This window comes from Rhinatrema bivittatum, chromosome 2, assembly GCF_901001135.1.
Source record: "Rhinatrema bivittatum chromosome 2, aRhiBiv1.1, whole genome shotgun sequence".
Taxonomy (NCBI): domain Eukaryota; kingdom Metazoa; phylum Chordata; class Amphibia; order Gymnophiona; family Rhinatrematidae; genus Rhinatrema; species Rhinatrema bivittatum.
The window spans coordinates 54,328,392-54,351,076 of NC_042616.1; the positions used below are offsets into that span (position 1 = coordinate 54,328,392).

Here is a 22,685-nt window from a genome sequence, read left to right on the forward strand (position 1 = left end):
TATCCCTCTGTGATGGGCCCACTCCTCCTGGAGGTATGAAGTCATCGGTGTTTCTGGCCCCTTCCTCAAAGGGTGCCGCCCCCCCCCCCCCCCCCGACTATAATGTGCTTCTAAGATAAAAGCAATGTAGTCTTGCCTCCTCTTTAAACTGAGAACAGAGAAGTCCGGCAAAAAGCAATGTCATAGTAAAGTCATCTCACTTGTGCCAAACATGACCTCGCTCACTATGAAAGAGAAAGGAGAATGTCGTGGCTTGTAACTCAGGGTGGTCATAGAACTGAAGAGATCCACTGAAGTGTTGCCGCAGGCGTCTGCCTCCCTTCTCGACGCGTTGCCATCACTTTGGGTTCTGGTAATGGTACGCAATTCAGAGGTGTCCCCTGTCGATGCAAGAGGCATGCCAGCTGCTTGTAAAATATCCGCTGCTTCCTCTATTGTAGATACCCATGAGGTTACTCTGGCGATGATGAAGCTCAGTCCAAATGGGAACAGCCATCGGTATTTGATGATATTGGTCTGAAGGATGGTGGTGGCTTTGCGAAATCCTCTCCATCTGCGGATGGTTGTCTGTGCTAAATCCTGGAAGATCTCCACTTTATGGTTCCCTCATTGTATAGAACCAAGCTTACGTGACAGCAATGCGATATCTTCTTTTTGGGAGTAGCTGTGGAAGCAGGCTATAATGTCCCTGGGTCTGTTGGAGCGATTAGCCCCCAGAGAGCGATGTGCCTGTTCTTTTTTTAATCGTTGCCGCTTCTACTGTCACGGATTTGGAGCTGAGAATTTGGGGCAGATGCTGCCAACCACTTGCTTGTAGTTGCTAAATTCCTGAGATTCAGTTATTCCCCGAAACCTGAGATTAGCTCTCCTGGACCTGTTCTCCAGGTCTTCAATCCTGTTCATGAGATCGTCATTTGCTTTTGTAAGTTTGTCCTGGGCCAGTTTGCAGTTTGAGAGTTCAGAGGCTTAGTCTTCCAGGCGAACCTCCGAGTCGGCGACTCTATGCCCCAGTGCTGTGACATCCTTTTGTAATTCGGCCATGACCTCTTGTAATTCTTTTTTTTAGCCCTTCCATGTCACCGTGGAGCTCCCCAAGCCACTGGATGAAATCAGTGCGGCTCAGCGGTGTTGCCCCAACAGTGCTGAACTTGCTCACCTCTACAGCCACGTGTGCGGCCTGCCCTGCGCTGTCCGAGCCAGCCTCCAATTGTGCTGCAGCTGTGGTGAAAGAAAATCATTGGGCTGCTATTTTGGTAGTTTGGCAGCCTTTAGCAGTGTTTTTGGGTTTTTTTTCCCGGGGATTACCCGATGAGGGCGGATTATTCGTGGTTGGGTCGGGAGCTCCCGATTCAGGTGGCCATTGCCAGCAGTGATGTTACTTCCTCCCCCATTGCCAGTGGTGATGTCACTTCCTCCCGATAGTGACTATTTTGTAGGGGGCAGGAGCCTAAGAAACAGGAGTCTATACCTGAAGCCAGAGACGCAGAAGTATTGAATCGGAATGCATGTCTTTGGATTATGGAGTGAGTCAGATTCAAGATGGGAGACATAGTAGCAGCCTACTGTGAGTGCTTCTCTGTCCAATGCTGTTATTTTGTTTCTCTTTACAATTTCTGTGTGGCCTTTACTATAATCAAAAGGAAAGTAAACAACTTTTCTTCTAGATCCTCAATTGAAAATTCCCTGAGACTGTCAATAATGTTGAAGCATCTAATTCACTTTCCTTTTACCTCCTCATTGCTGGACTTGCATGCTGGGGTGAGTATGGAGATAGCTCCTGACTTGACTCAGACGTTTGTTGAAACCTGGTGAGAGAACCATACCATCAGCTCTGAGGAGTTGATTTGGTGCTGTTCTGTGAGACATGCTGTCGCCGGGAAGTGATGGTGGTTTGGGATTGGGAGAGTGCTCTGCAAGAAAAACACTAGAGAGTTTAGCGCCAGAAAGGGAGAATATTTTGAATTCATCTTTACAGTGGAAGGATTGGATATCAGCGGGGGAAGAGGAGAGAGTTGCTGCAGCTTCAATTCTTGAGCAGCGTTGGTTGATATAAAAGTACAATCTGCCCTTGAATGCCCTCCTGTTATTACCTTGGGCCCTATTGGACAATTTTGGTCTCTGTATAGAAGTCAATTTCCACTCAGATGAATGTTTCTTCAAATGTTCTTACTCAGGTGCAGTGGCAGCTACTGCCTTGAAGGAAAGTGATGAGGACTGAGATTCTTGAACAACACGTTTTCCAAATGTCTGCAATTCAATTGGGACTTATTCAAGATAAGAACAAATTGAGAGCCTTGAATCTGCAATTATTGAATTGTCCTCAGACCTCTTGAATTTGAATGAGGTTTAGGGGAGTACAAGACTACTCCATGCCTTCAATAAGTAAAATCTTTTTCCTTCCATCTGGAAGGAAGGAAGGAAGACTTGGAGATGTGATTATTGCTGAGAATTTATGAGCGGACAGTTTAGATCTTAAATTCAGTTACAAAAGAGACTAGAACTACATTATTGGTATTCCTTGTCTTTCCTCATGATAGACAACATCTTATACCTGTACTTTTGCAAGTGTAATACTTTATTTCTGGGTCAAAAAATGTTTGTTTTTTTCTGGAACTCTGTAAGGCTACTCTGGCCCAGAGGAAAAAGTTGATATTTGTGATGAGGCCCAGTCTGTTGGTGCCTTTTTCTAATAAAACTTCCTTGTAAATGTTTTGTTTAAATGTGATGAAGCGAAAATATTTTTGGTTTTTTTTTTTTTAAACTCTTTCAATTGCACTGTTTTTTTATTGTAAGAAATGTTATACAGGAGTGGGTGGGTGGGGGGGGGGGGAGGATTTTGTTAATCCATATTCTACCAGGGTTATTATTGTATTAGAAGGGTTTGTTGAGTGATGATTTTCTCTTCTCTGTTTACATTATTATTGACTGCCTTGTTTTTTATTCTTGGATCCTCTCTTTGATGGACTCTATTTTAATTTCGTTTTCTTTTTTTTCTTATTGGCATTAATTACTGGATTGTTTGTTCAAGTTTATTTTTGATTATATAATGATAAAATGCAAATAAAAAGAAAATAAAAAAAATTATGTTGGTGTGCTTTGTAATATTTGCGTTGTATCAAAGAAAATCCTTTTTGATCTCATAAGGTTTAATATATACAGGCACCATATTAAGGCACACTTGAAAATTTTTTTGATGAGACTGATGGTGCTTAAGACATTTGAGACTATATCATTAGAGAAGTACCTTACTGCTTGAAAAATACATGTGCATGTATTGGACACCTACGGGCGGATTTTAAAAGCCCTGCTCGCGTAAATCCGCCTGGATTTACGCGAGCAGGGCCTTGCGCGTCGGTGCGCCTATTTTGCATAGGCCGCCGGCACGCGCAGAGCCCTGGGACGCGCGTAGGTCCCGGGATGTTTTGAAGGGGGCGTGTCGGGGGCGGGACCAGATGACGTGGCGTTTCGGGGGCGGGACCGGGGGCGTGGTCCAGCCCTCCGGACCAGCCCCTGGGTCTGAAGACGGCGCGCCAGCGGACTGCTGGCGCGCGTAGATTTACATCTGCTTCTCGCAGGCGTAAATCTAGGGACAAAGGTAAGGGGGGGGGTTTAGGTAGTGGAAGGGAGGGGGAAGGTGAGGGGAGGGCGAAAGAAAGTTCCCTCCGAGGCCGCTCCGATTTCGGAGCGGCCTCGGAGGGAATGGAGGCAGCCTTGCGTGCGCCGATCCAGGATTTTAGAGGATACGCGCGGCTATGCGCGTAGCTTATAAAATCCAGCGTACTTTTGTATGCGATTGCGCCTTTTTAAAAAATCTACCCCCTAGTGAGAAATGCTCACAATAGGATGTGTTCAGGTTGGTTGTTGCTGGTTATTATGTTAAGGACCCTATTTTATTTCTTCTGTTTGTGATGGTTATGTCTTTTTACTTGTGATTTCCGTACAATTTTTTTTTTTTTTTTTTACTGTAATCCTCAGGAAGAATGTTTCATGGACCTGCAGAATATGAATTTTTTGCTTGAATAAAAAAAGCAGCACTAAATTAACATGTTTTAAAACTTGTGAACCATGATGACTGATGCCACTATTCACAAGTTTCAAACTAGTACTAATTTAGCCTCTCTTAGTGTTCCTTAGTACTTGGTTATTCTTCTAAATGACATTAAAGTTTCACAGCATAGTCAGCCAGAGGTCTTTAGCTGACAGCACCCCCCCAAAGGTCAGGTGTGGCCTGTGCACAGACAGGGTGAGACTGGAGGGTTCTAATTGGAAAAGGGGCAGGGTATCTTCTGCCAATAATGGCCATGTACCCCTCAGGTTGAACCTTAAGGTGCTGGCTGCCGGCAGGACTAGACTTGGGCTTGAAACAAAGGCATAATTTAAGGCAATGTAGAACCCATACCTGGCGACATGAAGGCACCCACAGAAGCAGGGCAAGACCACTGAACGAAAACCTGGAGACACTAAGGTGCTCACAGAAGCAATGTAGGACCACTGGATGCATGAAGTAGTCTAGGACAAAAAAGGATTAAGAAATATAGGACTAAATCTAGGACCAAGCTCTGTCAGAGGGCAGGGTGTGAGCCTGGAATATAACTGTATCTAGACAGGAACAAGATGGTTGCCAATAGGAAGTGTGGGACATAGTGCTGGGAAGACTAAACAAAAAAAATCTGAGGCCCACCAAGGCCCTTTGCTGGTGAGAGGCAAGAACTGCCCGAAGGGCCTCACAATACTCCCCCCCCCCCCTCTAAAAGGGTAAACTCCAGATGCCCTCAAGGACCTCCAGGATTCCAGACCCACCTCAAGGAGGCAAAATCTTATTTGCAGATGCGATCAGAATCAGATCAAGACATGGCTGGCATAAAGTCAGGGACAGTTGAAATTAAAGTTTCTAAAACTGTTGACACCTGGCGCTGGACCTAGTGTCACTAACCTGACATGAGTGGGATCTGGAGTTGGAGAGATGGGCAGAGCTGACTTAAAGCTGGGTTGGAATCCTGATGACTAGGATAGGTTCCTTCAGGATTGCCAAATATAGTCCTGGAGGATGTCTATTAAGGTTTTCACAGGATCCACTTTGTTGGAGTAGCTAAACAGCTGGAGCAGGATTCCCCGGCACAGGAACTGGCCTAAATGCTGATAAAGTCAGAGCTGTGTGGGTAGCTGGATCTGGGTTCACCAGTACAGGAACAGGAGCTGTATAGACAACTGGTACTAGATTCACCAGTGCAGGAACTAGAGCTGATAAACCAGCTAGGAATGGATTTGGAATCACTAAAACAGATGGGGCTGGAACGACCTGAATTGGAGCAGCTGGAACTGGATTCACTGGTGCAGGAACTGGTTCTGCTGGAATTGGAGTAGGTAGGAATGGAGTTAGAATCACTGGAACTGGTGTTTGAAAGGTACAATTTGCCCTAGTTTCCACACTTCTCAAAAGGCATTATTTACAGTCCCAAAACTGTCCAATAAATACAGGTGGATGAGTGGCAACTTTTATGGAATAACTCGTATTTGGACAAAGATACTGGCAAACCACACAAATGGTAGCTGTGTTACTCTTAAAGCAAATATCACAGTTTCATGCCCCTCATTTCTTAATGAACTGAAATCCAAAATCGAGGCTTCCAGTAGTGGAATAATTTTTTCTATTCTGACGTTCTTTCGAATTTGCAAAACTTTGACCTGATATATATCTGGACATGCACGGGTTGAAGTCAATAAAATTCAGGCCACCTTCTTTGGGGTCCATTTGGCCAGAGCTTTATGTGATGGTGTAGTTGGCTGAAGGTGCCACTCCTGGCTTTGGGATCACTTGTGCACAGACAAGGTGAGACTGGCTGGCAGGATTTGGACAGGAAAATAGAAAACACAAGGCATACACTAAAGTGATATTGAACCCAAATCTGGAGACTTGAAGATGCCCATAGAAACAGTGTAGGAACACTAGATTACACAAAGCAATCTAGGCAGTGGCGTAGCTAGACAATTTGGCGCCTGGGGCAAGAGACTTCTTCGGCGCCCCCTCCCTCCATCAATGGTTTGCATTGAAATCGGTGCTATTTCTCTGCACTCATTTTTATGAGCGCGCGTGCGGCAAGAACAGGCGGCTCCGCGGGATGTATTTTATTTTTTATTTTCCAGCAGAGGGATTCTTAAAATTTAGTAATTTCATCTTTCATCCAACTTTTCAACAAAATCAGCACAAAAGTTGAGGTATATGTATTATCACACTTCATTTTTTTAAACTGGCAGATTCCTTTTTCACATACACATCACAATCAGAAGCTCCATTCCTTTCTTACATATACATCACATCACATACACATACACACACACACACACACACACACACACAGAGAAAGAAGATCGGCGCAGCCGGTCTAGCTGATCATGTGGCCGAAGAAAGGAAGATCGGTGCAGCCGGAGACCAGCCGCCGAGACTTAAGGGGCGCCGCGGCAGGCAGCCAGCCCCCGACTCTCCCTGCCTCCCCCCCAGTGCCACCCTCCCGACGCCCCCCCCCCTGGTGGTCCAGCGGAGGGCCCGGGAGCGATCTGCCGCTCCCGGGGCCTCGGCTGCCACTAAGCAAAATGGCACCGGTGGCCTTCAGCCCCTGACACATGGTAGGGGCTAAAGGTCACCGGCGCCATTTTGCTTAGTGGCAGCGGAGGCCCCAGGAGCGGCAGATTGCTCCCGGGACCTCCGCTGGACCACTAGGGGGGTGTCGGGAGGGTGACACTGGCGGGGCGGCAGGGCGAGTCGGGAGCTGGCTGCCTGCCGCGGCGCCCCCTAAGTCTCGGCGCCCTAGGCACAGGCCTAGCTCGCCTAGTGGTTCCGCCGGCCCTGAGGCAGAGCCAGGCGTTTTGGCGCCCCCTTAGACCCGGTGCCCGGGGCGGCCACCCACCCCTCGCTACGCCACTGAATCTAGGACAACAAGCACATGAAACATAGGACAAAGGGTAGGAGTGAACCTGGGACCAAGCTCTGGCAAAGTGCATACCGTGAGCCTGGAACAAAATGGCTACCAGCAGGAAGTCTGGGCCTTGGAACTGGGAGGATTAAACAGTCCAAGAGGCCTTAAATGCTGGTGGGAGGCAAGAACTACCCAAGAGAGCCTCAGAAACACAAGCTGGAAAGATTGTGGTTAATTTGTTTCTCTGGAATTAAGGCTAAATCCATAGCCCAAGGAGTTTATAAGAATAGTCAATGGCTTTAATATCAGACAGAACTAGAATGGTGATGGGGAATATTGGTAAATTTCTTACTAAATCTGTTTCATAGTAATTTTCTGTGGTTCCAGTATCACAAAAAAGGTACGATAAGTAAATGACAGCAAAGATTTAACGGGTATTAATATGTTTATTATCAGCTTACATTAGACTGAAAAACTACGGACCAAATGTAGTACCGGGTTTTTCCCAATTTGTCTATGGGGCCACTAAGCTACCATGCAGCTGAAAGCAATACTTGTTTGAACTTTCTTACTGACACTAGAATACCTTCTGCATATAGTCCCTTTCCCTTTTGTCAGTCAGTTCATCAGCTTGTATTTCTTAGCTTCTTTGTTTCATCTTTTATACCCAATTTTACCTCAGATATTTCTCCAGCATTTTCAGTCTGGTATGAAAGTGGAGTTACTGATAGGTAATTTTAAAGATATGCAGTTGTCAGTTTACTTTTCATACATCATTACTCATGTTTTTCCTTTGGAATGCTTTTGTGCTTTATGTTTAATCCCTTATATCCAAATGTCCTATTTAGAGGACAGCTTCTTAAAAAACAATTTGGGACGTAATGGGTTAATGCTTCTCTGAACCTGAAACATTGTTGACTGTATAAGTAACAACATATCAGTAAGTTGGCCCTCTTGAGAATGACTCTCTTGCCATAAGATCATTGTATTCTACAATTCTTGATACATAAAATGTTTTTTATGTTAAGCCCCCTCCTTTTTTCCTGTTTTCTCCTGAGTTTGTTTTATTAATGTATCAGAATGTGCTGATGCGGAACCGCTCTGGGGTTGTTCCAAGCATATCTTCTCTGAGGGAGAGTGTCCCCTTTTTTGCAGGGATCCTGGTTTTTCAGCAATTAGAAGTTGGTGGGGAAGTCTCTGGCACCTTGCGGGCTTGGAGAGTCTGGAAAGTTATCTGGCTTCTGGAGAAGTGTGGCCCCTAGAGAATCTGGAGATGGAAAAGGAATGGGGAGCTGGTGTTTTCATAGGCTGAGGGCTTATCAATCCTCAAGCTCTTCAGGAAGGAGGAATTAGCCTCCTTAATTTCCAGGTGATGAAGGTCTTAAGGATTTTGGAGCAACAGCTGGAAGAGTCTGGCAAATGTGATCGCATCTTGGAGGGGACTTGTAAGTCCCTTAGATCAGGGGTAGGCAACTCTGGTCCTGGAATGTCACAAACAGGTCTGGTTTTCAGGAGATCCACATGATTGTGCTTGAGATATATATTTGCATAGAGTGGAAGCAGTGCATGCACTGCTTCCTAGATATTTATTGTGGATATCTTGAAAATTAGACTTGTTCCTGGCAACTCCAGGATCAGAGTTGCCTACCCCTGCCCTAGATCCATCCCTTTCATAGGGCTATCAAGAAAGTGGAGATGACTGAGTGGAAGTAGATTGAGGCAAGATTCTGGGTGGGGAAGACAATGAAGAAGGTGTACCCACTCCTGGGAGAAGACATGAAGTTCTTGTGTACCCATAAAGTAGTTGCCCTGGTATCGGTGGTGAGGTGCAAGACCCCAATTCCAGTAAAAGGTGGAATGGCTCTCTGGGATTCCCATGACCAAAAGATTGAGGTTGTCTTCTAACAGTTCTTTTGAGGTTGCAGCCTTTTATTGCAGGCTTTGTTGTGTGGAGATTTTATGGTGAGAGCCCTTTTGTGCTGGATCCAACGGTTTCCAGAATAATTGGATGGTAGTGATGCACAAAATATATTACAAGTGGTTGCACATATGGAATCAGGAATGGTATTCCAAGTGGATGCCTAGTATGCCCTTATTCTGACTTTTTTCAGGAGCATGGCTTTTGTGGTTTTGGCTAAGAGGTTGCTATGGCTCAGTCATTGATTAGCAGACAGTGCCTTTAAGACATGTTTAGGTAAATTTCCCTTTAAGGGGAAACATCTGTTTGGTGAAGACTTTGGTTAAAGATTTGGCTGTGGCATCTGGCAAAAGATAAGTACCATGGCAGTCTGGTAATCAGCATTTCCAGGAGTCCTAGAAGTATTATGCTGGTAGGTCACATACCTCTCAAAAGTCACATGAGCTGGGTTGGAGCCAGTCCTTTCATGGAGGAAGAAAGAGGCCTAGTAATGATTCAGCCAGTTTTTCGGGTGGAGCCCACACTGTACAGTGTTGATCTGCAGGTCCCCTTTGGGGTAATTTTGGTAGACATTCAGCTTACCTGGTTTTATTGGGAATGGACCCAGATCACCTTGGACATTGTGAGGAATGGGTATGCTTGGGAATGGGCTTGCAGATGCCTTTAAAGTCTCCCCTTTCTTCTTGATTTCAAAATAGGTGATGGTAGAGTATGCTGTATGCAAGTTTATTCAGTTAAAGGCGGTGGGCTCAGTACCTGAGGCAGAGTTGGGGTTAGTACTGCCATGTCTTTTATGATCTCAAGATAGTCTAATCTTTTCATATGAAGATTGTGTTTGCTGATAGTGGTAGTCTGGTGGATTGAGTTCCTGACCTTGCAAAATCTATCAAAAGCCCATCTTCATATCCCCATCAGGCAAGATCATTAGAGATTACTATGTTTTATAGTTTTGGGGCAGAATTTCCAATTCAGGGCTCTTCCATTTGATTTGGCCACGGTTCTAAGAACCTTTTCCAAAGAGACCTGGTCAACTTAAAAGGAGAGACATACATTCTCTGGTCCCACAATTGAAAGCTTATAATTCATAGTCTGGGTTATACAGACCAATTATGCATCCATCTCAGTTTGTGATGTCACTTCCTCCTTGAACCTTTTCCAAAGTAATGGTGGTGGTAGTGGTGATAGCTACCTCTCTGCAGAAGGAGAGGATCCTAGTTGATCTCTTTCTGCAGAGTAATCAATCAAAGTCAGGTCGGAACAAGAATGTTACTAGTCCATCTATAGAGTTCAATTGCTGGACAGTGTTTGCAAGAGCAAGCTGATGCCCTCTCAGTCACTGGAATATCTGGGGGTTCTGTTTGACACCCAAGTGGGTAAAGTGTTTCTGATTCAGGAGAGGGTCAACAAGTTGCATACCCATATTCAGGGGCTCTTGAGTTTGAGTTCTCAGGGCATGGGATTATCTTGAAGTCCTTGAGTTGATGGCATCCACAATAGAGGTGGTCCCTTGAGTGAAAGCTCATATGTGCCTCTTACAGCGCTCTTTTCTGAGCAGGTGATTCCCCAAGATGCAGGATTTCGAGGAACATCTGCCTATACTGCCAGTAGCCAGAGTTTTGATTCTGACAACCTAACCAAGGGGATAAATTTAGACTCCCTGGTGTGAACAACGATTACCACAGATGGAAGTCTAGAGGGATGGGGGTGTCCATTGCCAGGACAAGATAACTGGAAGCTTGTGGTCCAGGAAGACAGCATTATGGTCGATGGGTGGAGACCAGGGCTATACAGCTGGCTCTTCTTCCTTTTTTTCCATTGATTCAAGGGGTGGCGAGCAGAGTGCTTTCCAACAATGCAACATTATCTGACAGCAGGCTTGGGGGTGCAGTGAGGAGGAGAAACAGGAGTCCAGGGGTAGCCTGGGAAGAGCGTATCCTCTTGCAATGGGCCGAATGTCATGTTTGGGCTCTGTTAGCATCTCACATTGCTAGTGTAGATAATATGCAGGTTGATTTTCTCAGCAGAAATGTACTAGATCTGGGGGAGTGGGAGCTTTTAAAAAAAGGCTTTTCAGCTCATTGTGGAGAGATGGGGCTTGCCACAGTAGCACCTCATAGTGGAAGGAAGGAATGCCAAAGTGGACAAGACTTCAGTTAAAGAAAAGTTCAGAGGTTGAGCAGAATAGATGCTGCTGTATGTTTTTCCCCTGTTGTCACTCATCATGAGAGTGGTACAGAAGGAAGAGATTTTACGTGCTGCATGGTACTTATCACTAAAGATTGGCTGAGAGGCCATGATTTGTTGATATTGTGCATCTCAAGAAGGGCGATCTGTTATATCTGTCGATTTTGAGGGGTCTTCTACAACAGGGGCCAATTCTCATGGAGGAGCCAGCTCCATTTTGTCTTATGGTCTGGCTCTTGAGAGGGTGGGGCTTTTCTGCTTCTGTTATTGCAATGATGTTAAAGGCTCAAAAATGGTCAACTTCCTTAGTTTACAGGTTTGGGGGCTGTTTGATGTCTGGTGTTAGGACAGTGGAATGAACTCCTTTAAGGCATCTATTTCAAGTATTCTGATCTTTCTTCAGTGGGGGTTGTTTAAAGGTTTAGCCACCCTGACTTGCTGCAGGGGCTGGATCCAGGGTTTTTCAGCACCAGATAATCTGGATGTGGTAAGGTTTGTTTTTTTTCTGAGAGACATTAAGTACATCTGTCCTCAAGTGAAAGTTGCAGTACTGCCCTAGGCTCTCAGTTTGGTATTAAATGTTTTGGGCCACTCAAAGCATCTTCCTTGAAGGCTCTGACCCTGATGGCTTTTTTTCTGGTTGCAGTTATTCCACAAAGCATATTTCTGAACTACAGGCTCTTTCCTGCAGGGAGCTTTGTTTGGTCATTTCGGAAGAGAAAGTTACTTTTTGGCCAGTACCTTCCTTCTTGAAGAAGATGTCTATTTTATTTATTTAAAAGGTTTTTATATACCGCGAAATGGCCAGGATCTGGCCATCTAGGCGGTTTACAAGAAACAACATAGTTTAAAATATCAAACAAATAGTGTACATTAAATCAAAATGTTCACCAAAACTGCTCCTGAATTGCCCTTGCTGATAATTGTAGTATCCTGTATTATCTCAGCTGCTGTTAAGCATTTCTTTACAGTCCACAACACATCACTTACCCTTCTGCTCAGTGGGACATTGGAGTCCTGCTGGAATGAGCTCTCAGGGCCTCCAGTACCGAAAATTCTCTTACAGATATATGTGGAAGCCACCACTTCCTTGATCCAATGAACAATGGAAGCTTTTGCAGCAGCCTCTCCTTTCTGTGGGCCACTGAACACCACAAAGTATTTGTACAGACATCATCATCTGGAGGTCTGGAGGATGTATTGTTAAGCTACATGGTTCACAAATGAATTTTGTATGTCTGTACAAATACTTTGTGGTGTTCAGTGGCCCACAGAAAGGAGAGGCTGCTGCAAAATCTTCCATTGTTCATTGGATCAAGGAAGTGGTGGCTTCCACATATATCTGTAAGAGAATTTTCGGTACTGGAGGCCCTGAGAGCTCATTCCAGCAGGACTCCAATGTCCCACTGAGCAGAAGGGTAAGTGATGTGTTGTGGACTGTAAAGAAATGCTTAACAGCAGCTGAGATAATACAGGATACTACAATTATCAGCAAGGGCAATTCAGGAGCAGTTTTGGTGAACATCGGTGATTCAATAGGTTAAATAGGTTACCGCCTCTAATTTGCATACCAGTAAGTTAGCTTCTTAGTTAACATAACATTTTCCAAATTGGCTGGTTTTATAATTTTATCTCATATATGCTAATTAGATAGCATTCTTGTAAGTCATGCGATTTCTTGAAGGCAGAAATAAAACTCAGTGCTGACACTTAATATACTTTTTGTCCTTTTAGATACTTTTCAGCATTTCAGCAGCTTTGGATACTTTTACAAATCTAATCAGTGTCAGGTCGATACAGTAACGTTGAGTTAAAGATTCCCGGTCTGTAATGTGCTGGGAGCGCACAATACAGACGAGTAAGGCCATCCAGCGATACAGTCTCCAGTTTCACGCGTCCTTAGCGCTTCCTAAACCCTTTCCTAAACCCTTTCCGCACCCAGCATGTAAATGAACGAAAAAGCTGTATAATGAAGGAATTAGCTATTCCCCTGCGATACTGTAACGGGCGCTGATATTATCTCCTCTGTAACCCGCTGTTCTGCCGCGGCCTTAACCTGCTAGTTTACCGCCTCCCCCTAGTAGGAGTTAGTGTAGTGTAGTGTAGTGTAAAAACATTGCTTACCCGCCCTGGTCCCGTCCGGTCTCCTGCAGCCCCGTCCGGTCCCCTCCTCCCGAAGCAAAAAAAAAACAAACGAAAAAGTAGCAAGGCTCGGGCCTGCTATGGTAAGTGTAAAAAGTGTAAAACGTGTTAAAAACAAAAAACCTGTGTGTTATATAAAAAAATAAAACAATTTTAAATACCTGTCGGAGGGCCGTGGGTCCAGGCGGCCGGTGGGCGGCGGGCAGCCATCAGCGGCATCCGGTAGTCCCTTCTCCCTTCCTCCCTCCCTCCCTCCCCTGCCTGGATGAGCGCCAAAATCGCACGGGCGGGTCGGCAGCGGGGGGGGGGGGGGCGGCAGCAGGATCCGGGAGCGGCGGGGGGGCAGCGGCAGCGGGGTCCGGGGGGGCAGCGGCAGCAGGATCCAGGGGCGGCAGCGAGATCCGGGGAGCGAGTAGTGGCAGCGTGTTCGATCGGGCAGGCAGATAGGTGGCAAAATAAAGATGGCCGCCTGCACGGGAAAATCGTGCAATTGGCCGCTGAAGACGTGACGTCACGACGTTTGGCGTCACGGGGTGTGACGTCACGTCTTCAGCGGCCAATTGCACGATTTTCCCGTGCAGGCGGCCATCTTTATTTTGCCACCTACCTGCCTGCCCGATCGAACACGCTGCCGCTACTCGCTCCCCGGATCTCGCTGCCGCCCCTGGATCCTGCTGCCGCTGCCCCCCCCGGACCCCGCTGCTGCCTACCCGCCGCTCCCGGATCCTGCTGCCGCCCCCCCCCCCCCGCCGCCGACCCACCCGTGCGATTTTGGCGCTCATCCAGGCAGGGAGAAGGGACTACCGGATGCCGCTGATGGCTGCCCGCCGCCCACCGGCCGCCTGGACCCACAGCCCTCCGACAGGTATTTAAAATTGTTTTATTTTTTTATATAACACACAGGTTTTTTGTTTTTAACACTTTTTACACTTTTTTACACTTCCTGGTGCCTGTCATTTCAAATGTCATTTGAAATGACAGGTACCAGCGCACCCAGGTTACTGTATAGGCGCTGTTACAGCGCCTATACAGTAAAATGGGTTGCGCGGGCATAACCCTTCCCTAACGCTTCACAGCCGCGGCATGCATTTGCATGCGATTAGAAGAGAGAATCAGGCATTAGGTCAGGAGAACTGTGCGTGCGGGGAGGAAGGGTGCGCCTGACACTGCCGCACTGTTTTTACCGCGGCCTTACTGTATCGAGCCGTGTATGTGCTACCAGCAGGTAAGATGAGCCTAGAGCTAAGATGGGATGAAGGCATTGACCTTTGGCAAAAGGTGTGTCCAAACACTCAAATTCATTTATAGACAAAACATGTCTTCAATGCATATAGTTTTTTTTAATGCATATAGTAATTTTAATGTTCATATATAGTACAGAATAGTCAGGCAGTCGTATCTGTAAAACTTAACATTCACAATTAGTCACAGCACTGTCTGTCCCCCGACATGGGTAGTGTCTTGCAGTGGCTGCATCAGGAGGCACAGAAAATGAGACAAAAAAGATCTTCAAATCAGTAATATAGAATCTTCAAGCAGGTGCAAAATGCTCTAAGGACTATCTCCTTTGGTAAATTTCAGCATTTCCAAGTACTTTTTCTACAGTGAATGTGCAGGACTAGTCTTCTTAGACATTCCGTTAGCAAAAATTTGATACAATCAATAAGAGTACTAACTTTTACTGTGGCTTGCCTTTGCCTTGTATCTCTGCCTCTTCACCACTTTTACAGGTATATTTTTCACAATAACTTTGCAGAGCACCCTTACAGATGTGCCTAGAAATTTACAGGGCAGCTACTTAGGCCTCCATGCATTCTTTCTCTAGACTTATTTATTTATTTAAAAGTTTGATGTGCCACACACTTCAAAGAAAATTGCTCTACGGGTAGGATGTGCAAGTGAGGTGGGGGCTGATTTTGGAGTAAGAATCTTGAGAGCAATCTGGTTCTCTTTCTGCTCAATCCAGGGGGGCTTGGGTTTTTCCCATGCATTGGTACTGGTCTTGCTGGATAAGGAAGGTGAAATTTAATCTTAACTGTTAATTTCCTTTATTTGAATCCTGCTAGATTAGTCCTGTTTCCCACACATGTAGGCAGACTCTTTTGGAAGTTGAGGTCTAAGTGTTTTCCCTTAGGGGATGTTTGATCAGCCTTCCAAGGTTTTGGAGTTGCTTCCTGTTAATTTTTTCTCTTTTGGATTTCCTCTTTAGCCTGGTTGAAGCCTAGGGAAGAGAGATCAGTGGGGGTATTTTTGGACTGTTCAGTTGGCAAATATGGTTCATATTAACTAAGGTTTTTCCCGTCGATAGCAGGCTGAATTAGCCATGCTGTCGTGGGATCTGTCAATCAGGTCCAGGAGGCGGAGCTACCAAAGTGATGTCAGAGCTTTGCTCTGAGGCTGCGCGTGGTTTCCGGCACTCGGATCGACTCTCCTCAGTCTATTTGATCCGCGCGCGGCAAGGTGATGTCCAGAACAGACGACCACGACAAGTGCTACAGGTGTCTGGGCCCAGCCACCTGATGGCATCTTGTCCACACTGCAGTAAGATGTCCCCGCGGGTGCGTCGACAGTGGATGGAGAAGATGGAGGCCCTAAAACTAGGCCGCATGGGCTCTTTTGCCCCACCGTCCGAGGCACAGTCGTCTCTGGGGCCGGCTTCCAGAGCGCTGTCCAGCAGTGTCGAGCTGCCTCGGTCAAGCCGTCCACGTCCAGGGCAGCTGTAAGGGAGGCGCATCCAATGCCATCCAGTGGCCGAGACGCCACTTGGGACCGAGTGAGGGACAGGCTGGAGCCACCTGCGTCGATGACGCGGCCATCACTGGAGCACGGGGCTCACAGACCGAAGACGCACAAATCTAAGATGCGTCCTGCATCGGGCGCCCGACGCGACGCAGCCGACACAAGTGATGCCTCCGCGTTCACTGACGCAGTCCTCGATGCAGATGAATCGCGCTGGGAGTCGACACTGACGCATCGCTCGACGCGTCCTACATCGAAGCAATCGCCGAGGCGCCCATCGACGCAATCGATGCATCTGCCAGAACAGGCGCATCAGCGCAAACATAAGACATCGGCATTACCTTCTGTAAAAGGCACGACACAAGGGGCGACATCTGATGTGTCCTCGTGCATGTCTAGAGACGGCTTGAAAAGGCGCGAGGGCAGGGACATCTCATCTCCCACGTACCATAAGCCTCACCAGTACATCTCTCTGAGGACTCCAGTGAGGATCTCGAACAGGCACACACCCCACGCTCTCTCTCTTCGTCCTCTTCATCTCTTAGAGCCTACTCAGACCTGTTCTCTGTCTCCAAGACGCGCTCACCTTGCTTCAGAAAGGCTTATTACCAGCGACGGCCTTACAGGCCATACCCAGCCTATCGTCCGCTGGTTTTTCAGCAGAGCCAACCACAGTCGCAGCAACAGCAGCAGAACCGTGGCAGGCAGCGGGGCCAGCATTAGCAGCGTCTACTGCAGAGCAACAATGCTAAGCCCCAACAGGGTTAGAGATAACCTGGGCCATTCCTATCACAGAGAGTGGGGGGCAGAGTGTCCTCCTTTTACCATTCCTGGGCAGCAATTGCCTCTGACTGTTGGGTTCTGAACATTGTCAGAGAGGGTTATCCCTTGAACTTCAAGAGCATCCCAGGTCTTCCGCACCTAGTGCGGCCTCATCAGCCCTGCATAGAAGATGGGCATTTGCTGCTGGAGGAATTCAACAACTTATTTCACCAATGATCAATTCAACAGATTCCTCACAACCAGCTGAACAAGGGATTATATTCCCAATTCTTCCTCATCCCCAAAAAGTCAGGGGGGGCTCTGCCCGATCCTGGACCTGCTGGCTCTCAAAAAATTTCTGTACAGGGAGAAGTTCAAGATGACACCTCTTAAGTCAATTTTACCTTTCTACAACTCAAAGATTGGATGTGTTCACTAGATCTCAATGATAAATCCTCGCATATCTCAATGCACCGCGTATTCTGGCACTACCTTTGTTTCCAAGTCAACATGTGCCATTATCAGTACAAAGTTCTACCCTTTGGTCTATCGTCTGCTCTGAGTGTCTTCACGCAGTGTTTAGCGGTAGTAGTGGCCCATCTCAGAAAGAAAGGAATCCAGCTGTTCCCCTACCTGGACGACTTGTTGATAGTGGCCCCACAACCAGCAACTCTACAGAGCAGCTTGGAAACAATGATCTATTGCCTAGAAGGTCTCAGTTTCATCATTAACTATGAGAAATCCAGTCTACAGCCCACACAGAATCTACAGTGTATTGGAGCACAAATAAGTTCTATGTTGGGAAAAGCATTCTTGCCAGTGGACAGAGCCCACACGCTTTGCACGCTGGCTGTCCAAATGAAGAGTTGCGGGCACACTTCGGCCAGTTGGATTCTGATTCTGCTGGGCCACATGGCGGCAGCAATATATGTTGTGCTATGCACTCATTTACACATGCGACGCCTGCAGTGGGGGTTAAAGGCACAGTGGACTCAATTCTCCCAACCACTTTCCAGAAGAATAAGTCTGACCCGATCATGCAGGGAGACCTGGAGTGATGGTTGCACTCTGCAGCTCTCTCCATTGGAGCGCCATTCTGCCCCCCAGCTCACCAAGCAGTCCTTACCACGGACGCCTCAACCAAGGGGTAGGGAGCCCACTTGCTGCATGTGCAGATGCAAGGACTCTGGTCCAGCTGGGAGAGAGGACCGTGAATAATCCTCTTGGAGCTCCAGGCGATAAGGAATGCCTTGAGCACGTTTGAAAACTTCCTACAGGGGTGGACTGTCATGATTCACACTGACAACCAGGTCAACATGTTCTACATAAACAAGGAAGGTTCTTGAATGTTAAGACGACTGAGGGGGGATATGATAGAGGTGTTTAAAATCATGAGAGGTCTAGAACGGGTAGATGTGAATCGGTTATTTACTCTTTCGGATAGTAGAAAGACTAGGGGACACTCCATGAAGTTAGCATGGGGCACATTTAAAACTAATCGGAGAAAGTTCTTTTTTACTCAATGCACAATTAAACTCTGGAATTTGTTGCCAGAGAATGTGGTTCGTGCAGTTAGTATAGCTGTGTTTAAAAAAGGATTGGATAAGTTCTTGGAGGAGAAGTCCATTACCTGCTATTAAGTTCACTTAGAGAATAGCCACTGCCATTAGCAATGGTTACATGGAATAGACTTAGTTTTTGGGTACTTGCCAGGTTCTTATGGCCTGGATTGGCCACTGTTGGAAACAGGATGCTGGGCTTGATGGACCCTTGGTCTGACCCAGTATGGCATTTTCTTATGTTCTTATGTTCTTAAGCAGGGAAGCGGGCCACATCCTGGAGTGGGCGGAGGAGTGTTCCATCACCCTCCACGTGACCTATCTGCCGGGTGTAGCAAACACCACAGTCAAAAGATTGAGCAGACTATTCCATCTGCATGAATGGAAACTTCACAAGGAGGTGGCGGACGAGCTGTTTACAACGTGGGGCTTTCTGCACATGGATCTCTTCACTACGGAACACAACAGGAAGGTGGAAAACTTCTGCTCCGTGTACGCCAGCAGGAGATGGATCGTGCAGGATGCATTCCTCATACCGTGGGCAGAGGGGCTTCTCTGTGCCTATCCCCCAATCCCACTCATCTCTAGGATGTATAGAAGTGTGTCATGGACGTGGCAGACCTCGTTCTAATTGCTCCAGCTCGACCCAGGCAACCGTGGTACGCCTATCTAGTGCGACTCTCCATCGCCCACCTATTCCCTTGGGTAACAGTGTGGATCTCCTGACATAGGAGAGCGGCGCACTCCTTACTACATTTCACTGCGTGGAGGTTGAAAGGACAGTATTAAGCCACTTGCAGTTGTCGACGGAAATCCAAGAGGTCCCGGTGTCATCCAGGAAGTATTCTACCTGGAAAAATTATCGAGGCAAGTAGCACCGATACTCGGCCTGGTATTGAGACAGGGACATAGACCCTTTCTTTTGCTCCCTGGAATTGTTGCTAAATTATCTCCATTCCCTGTATCTAGCAGGACTGGTGACGGCTTCAGTACGAGTCCATTTGAGTGACATCGCCTATCATCACCTATCATCGCCTCCTGGTGTCCCCTGGTCTCCCGGTTCATGAAAGGGATATTGCAGTTAAGACCACTGGTGCTGAAACCACTTGTACCGTGGGACCTCAGCCTAGTACTGGAGCAGTTTATGCTGCCCCGCTTCAAACCATTGGAGAGCAGCCACATGGAAGGTACTTTTCTTGGTAGTAGTAACCTCTGCAAGAAGAGTCAGCGAGTTGCAGGCATTGGTTCATTACTCCCCATATCTGCAATTTCACCAGGACAGTTACCTTGCAAACACATCCCTCATTTTTACCCAAGGTGATTTCGACTTTCTGCCTTAGTCAAACAATCACATTGCCAACTTTTGTCCCGAAGCCACACAAGACTGACAGTGAACGCCGGCTCCACACACTGGACTGTAAAAGAGCCGTAGGGTATTATAAGCGTAGAACGCATTCGGAAAACAGGGTTTCTCAGCTGTTTGTTTCCTTCAACCCGAAAGCCCCATGACTCTGTGTCCAAGCGAACTCTATCAAATTGGATTTCACAGTGCATTCACTTCTGCTACAATAAGAGATCAGCAAACCTTGCTAGTTTGTCAGAGGCTTACCAAGTAAGAGCAGTGACAGCTTCAGTGGTTCATCTCTGCAAGATTCCTTTTCTAGACATCTGTAAAGCTGCCACGTGGTCATCACTATACACTTTCACATCTCATTACTGTCTTGACCAGCAAGCCACATCGGATACAGCGCTGGACAGGGTGGTAATACAATCAGTGACCAGATAAAGAGACTGTCCGCAACTCAAGTAGGTTGGGCGCATAGCAATATTGTGGAATGGGGCACTACTCTCCTTCCACCCAGGAGTCTGACTGCGCGCTCAACCTTCAGCTGGGGACTCTCAGACAGCATGGCTAATTCAGCCTGCTTATCTGTGGGGAAAAAAGCAACTTTGCTTATTGTAAGTGGTGTTTTCCATAGATAGCAGGATGAATTAGCTATGCTGACCTATCCACCTGCCTGGACAGTCTCCACAATCAAGCTTCACAGAGACACTACTATATAGCGTGAGGAGAATCATGGAACTGTGCGGGAAAGGATGCGCAGCTGCACATAGAGCAAAGCTCTGTGATCTTTGAGAAGCTCTGCCTCGGCTGCCCCGGAGGGACATCACAGCAGCATGGCTAATTCATCCTGCTATCTAAGGAAAACACCGTTTACAGTAAGCAGACTTGCTTTTCAGGTTAGCAGGTTGCCAGAAAGTTAGAACTGGAGAAGCAGAGAATATTTTTCTTTCAGTGATTGTAGGTTTTTAATGATTTTTCTTAGCTTTTCTAGATCCAGTCGTATACAGAGAGTTCCTGCTCCACAATTCTCCTCTCCTTGTACGATAGAACAATTTTCCTGAATGTTTTAAGTAATGATGCAGTTTTCTTGGAGATTATTTTGCGCCAATAGCCTTTTCATTTGAAGGATTCAGTTAGAATTTTGAGGTATTTAGCCATTTCTTTTGGGTCAGAGCACATATGATGGTACCATGTAGCCTGGGTATGTATAATGAACTTTTTTGTTTGCCAGGAATAAAAACTAAAGCTGTGATGTTCTGTCAGGTGGTTTTCTGCAGACAAATCTAATTTAATCTTGGATTTATTTCACGCCTTTCTACAAAATATAAATATATCTTTAAAATGAAAATACATTGTAAAAATCACACAGTAATTATAGTATAGGAGCAATGCGGTCTTTACTGTCAATCACATGTGAAGACTATGTCTACAGAATGACAGATTACCCATCCTTTTTTATCTTTAGAAAATTGACTGTTTATTAACAGCACCATAGAAAGTTCTGGGCTTCCATAATACTGCTTATGAATTCAGTACTGACTTCATGTATATGGAGGGGAGCACTCCGTCAGAAGGTCTTCTGTCATGCACATTTCACGCAGCAATGAGATGTTAACTTGAAATTACAATTTTTCCAGACTTGCTGAAAACCATCTTCTCCTTTGTATAACCACAAGGTCAGTAGACATCTCATTGCTGGGTGCGATGTGATAATACAGGTAACTGCTCAGATGTCCAAACCCAGCAAGGTTTGCAAGCATAAAAACAGTGTAACTGAAAGGAGCTAAGATTTTAAAGTTTGTCAGTCAACATCAGCTACAGACCACCAGACACTTGCATCAGCCATTGGATAGGCATGGTGGTCAAATTAGCAAGGATTCTGGGTTTGATTCCCTTGACTAGACCTTCTTTGACCTAGGTAGGCATGACTAAGCACGCTTGAGATCATGGCCTATTGTAAGTCTGCCTGTTGTATAGAGGAAGAAGGAACTGTGCTGAAATTATTCTGCAAATAGCAGCTTGGTGGCTAAATTGTGTTAGTGATGTAGTTGGCACTTAGATGCATAACATAAGAATTTGCACGTGTAAATTGACTCTGTGTGTAATATATATTTTCAACAGCCTTAAAATATACATATAATTTGAGTCCATGGTTGCAGTTTTCCAGAAGGAATCCTGGTGCATGATCCTTGGCTGGGGACTGCCACAGCAATGAGTAGGCTAAGTGCACGGGAAGGAATGTATATGAGAAAAACCCCATGGAAGCTATGAATGAAGACTCAATAGTGCTGGATCCTATCCCCAGTTCTGATTGGACAGGAGGCCCAATGTAGAAGAGAAAGACCTTTGTATATCCTTGTACAGTGGTATTCTACAATGTAAGGCCTATAGGTCACTGATAGCTTCCAGGGACTCCTAGATCGGTTCCTGTTCAGGATCACTTGTTTTATTTTTTTCTTTTTAAGGTCATTGTCTGCTGCACTGGCTGATCACATTTTCTTTTTTTTTTTTTTGTTTAAGGCTGGAAGGAGGCGGGGTCGGCATGCACCCAGTGCCACACCAGGAGCAGTTCAACCAGGGCCAAAGACGCGTGCTGCCAAGGCCCTACCTCCATTTTCCAATGAGACCTGTGAACAGAAGAAGAGTGCCATGATCATCTCTAGCTCTCGATGTGGGACTGAAGAGGTGCTGCTTCCTTCATCATCCTCTTCCCACCTCCCCCCCACCTCTCTCTCATGGACAGCTCTTCTAAACTGTTCTGCAGCCACTGGCCCCTCGCCCCTCCTGCATAGGACTGAGAGTATCCGGTAGCAGCGGGAATGGGTTAAAAGCATTAGACCAGCAATCCTGTCCTTCAAGCTGGGCCAGATTTAGAGGGAAAGGAATAGAGTCCCAGGAAGCAGGAGGAGCAGCTTGAAGCTCCCAGGGAAGAGTGGGAACTTGGGGAAGGGGGCAAAAGCAGGGATTGGGTTGGAGAAGAGCTGGGACTGAGGGAGTAAGTGGGCACTCAGGTTGTGTGTTTACTGCCCCAAACTGTGTTGTCCTCTTGTAGCGCTGCCTCACAATTCCTTCCCTTTCTCCAACCCCACGTGAGGCAGGGACTTCAGCAGAAAATCAAGCAT

The 22,685-nt window shown here is 46.5% G+C and overlaps 1 protein-coding gene across 1 annotated transcript in view; it reads left to right on the forward strand.

The window, feature by feature from the left end:
* The window catches only part of LOC115083973 (zinc finger protein 182-like), a 167,301-nt gene that overhangs the window by 50,892 nt on the left and 93,724 nt on the right, over positions 1-22,685 (forward strand). Inside the window, exon 2 of the mRNA XM_029588154.1 lies at positions 22,084-22,248. Within this exon, the coding sequence (XP_029444014.1) occupies positions 22,084-22,248 (165 nt within the window). The remainder of the gene's footprint in view (positions 1-22,083; positions 22,249-22,685) is intronic.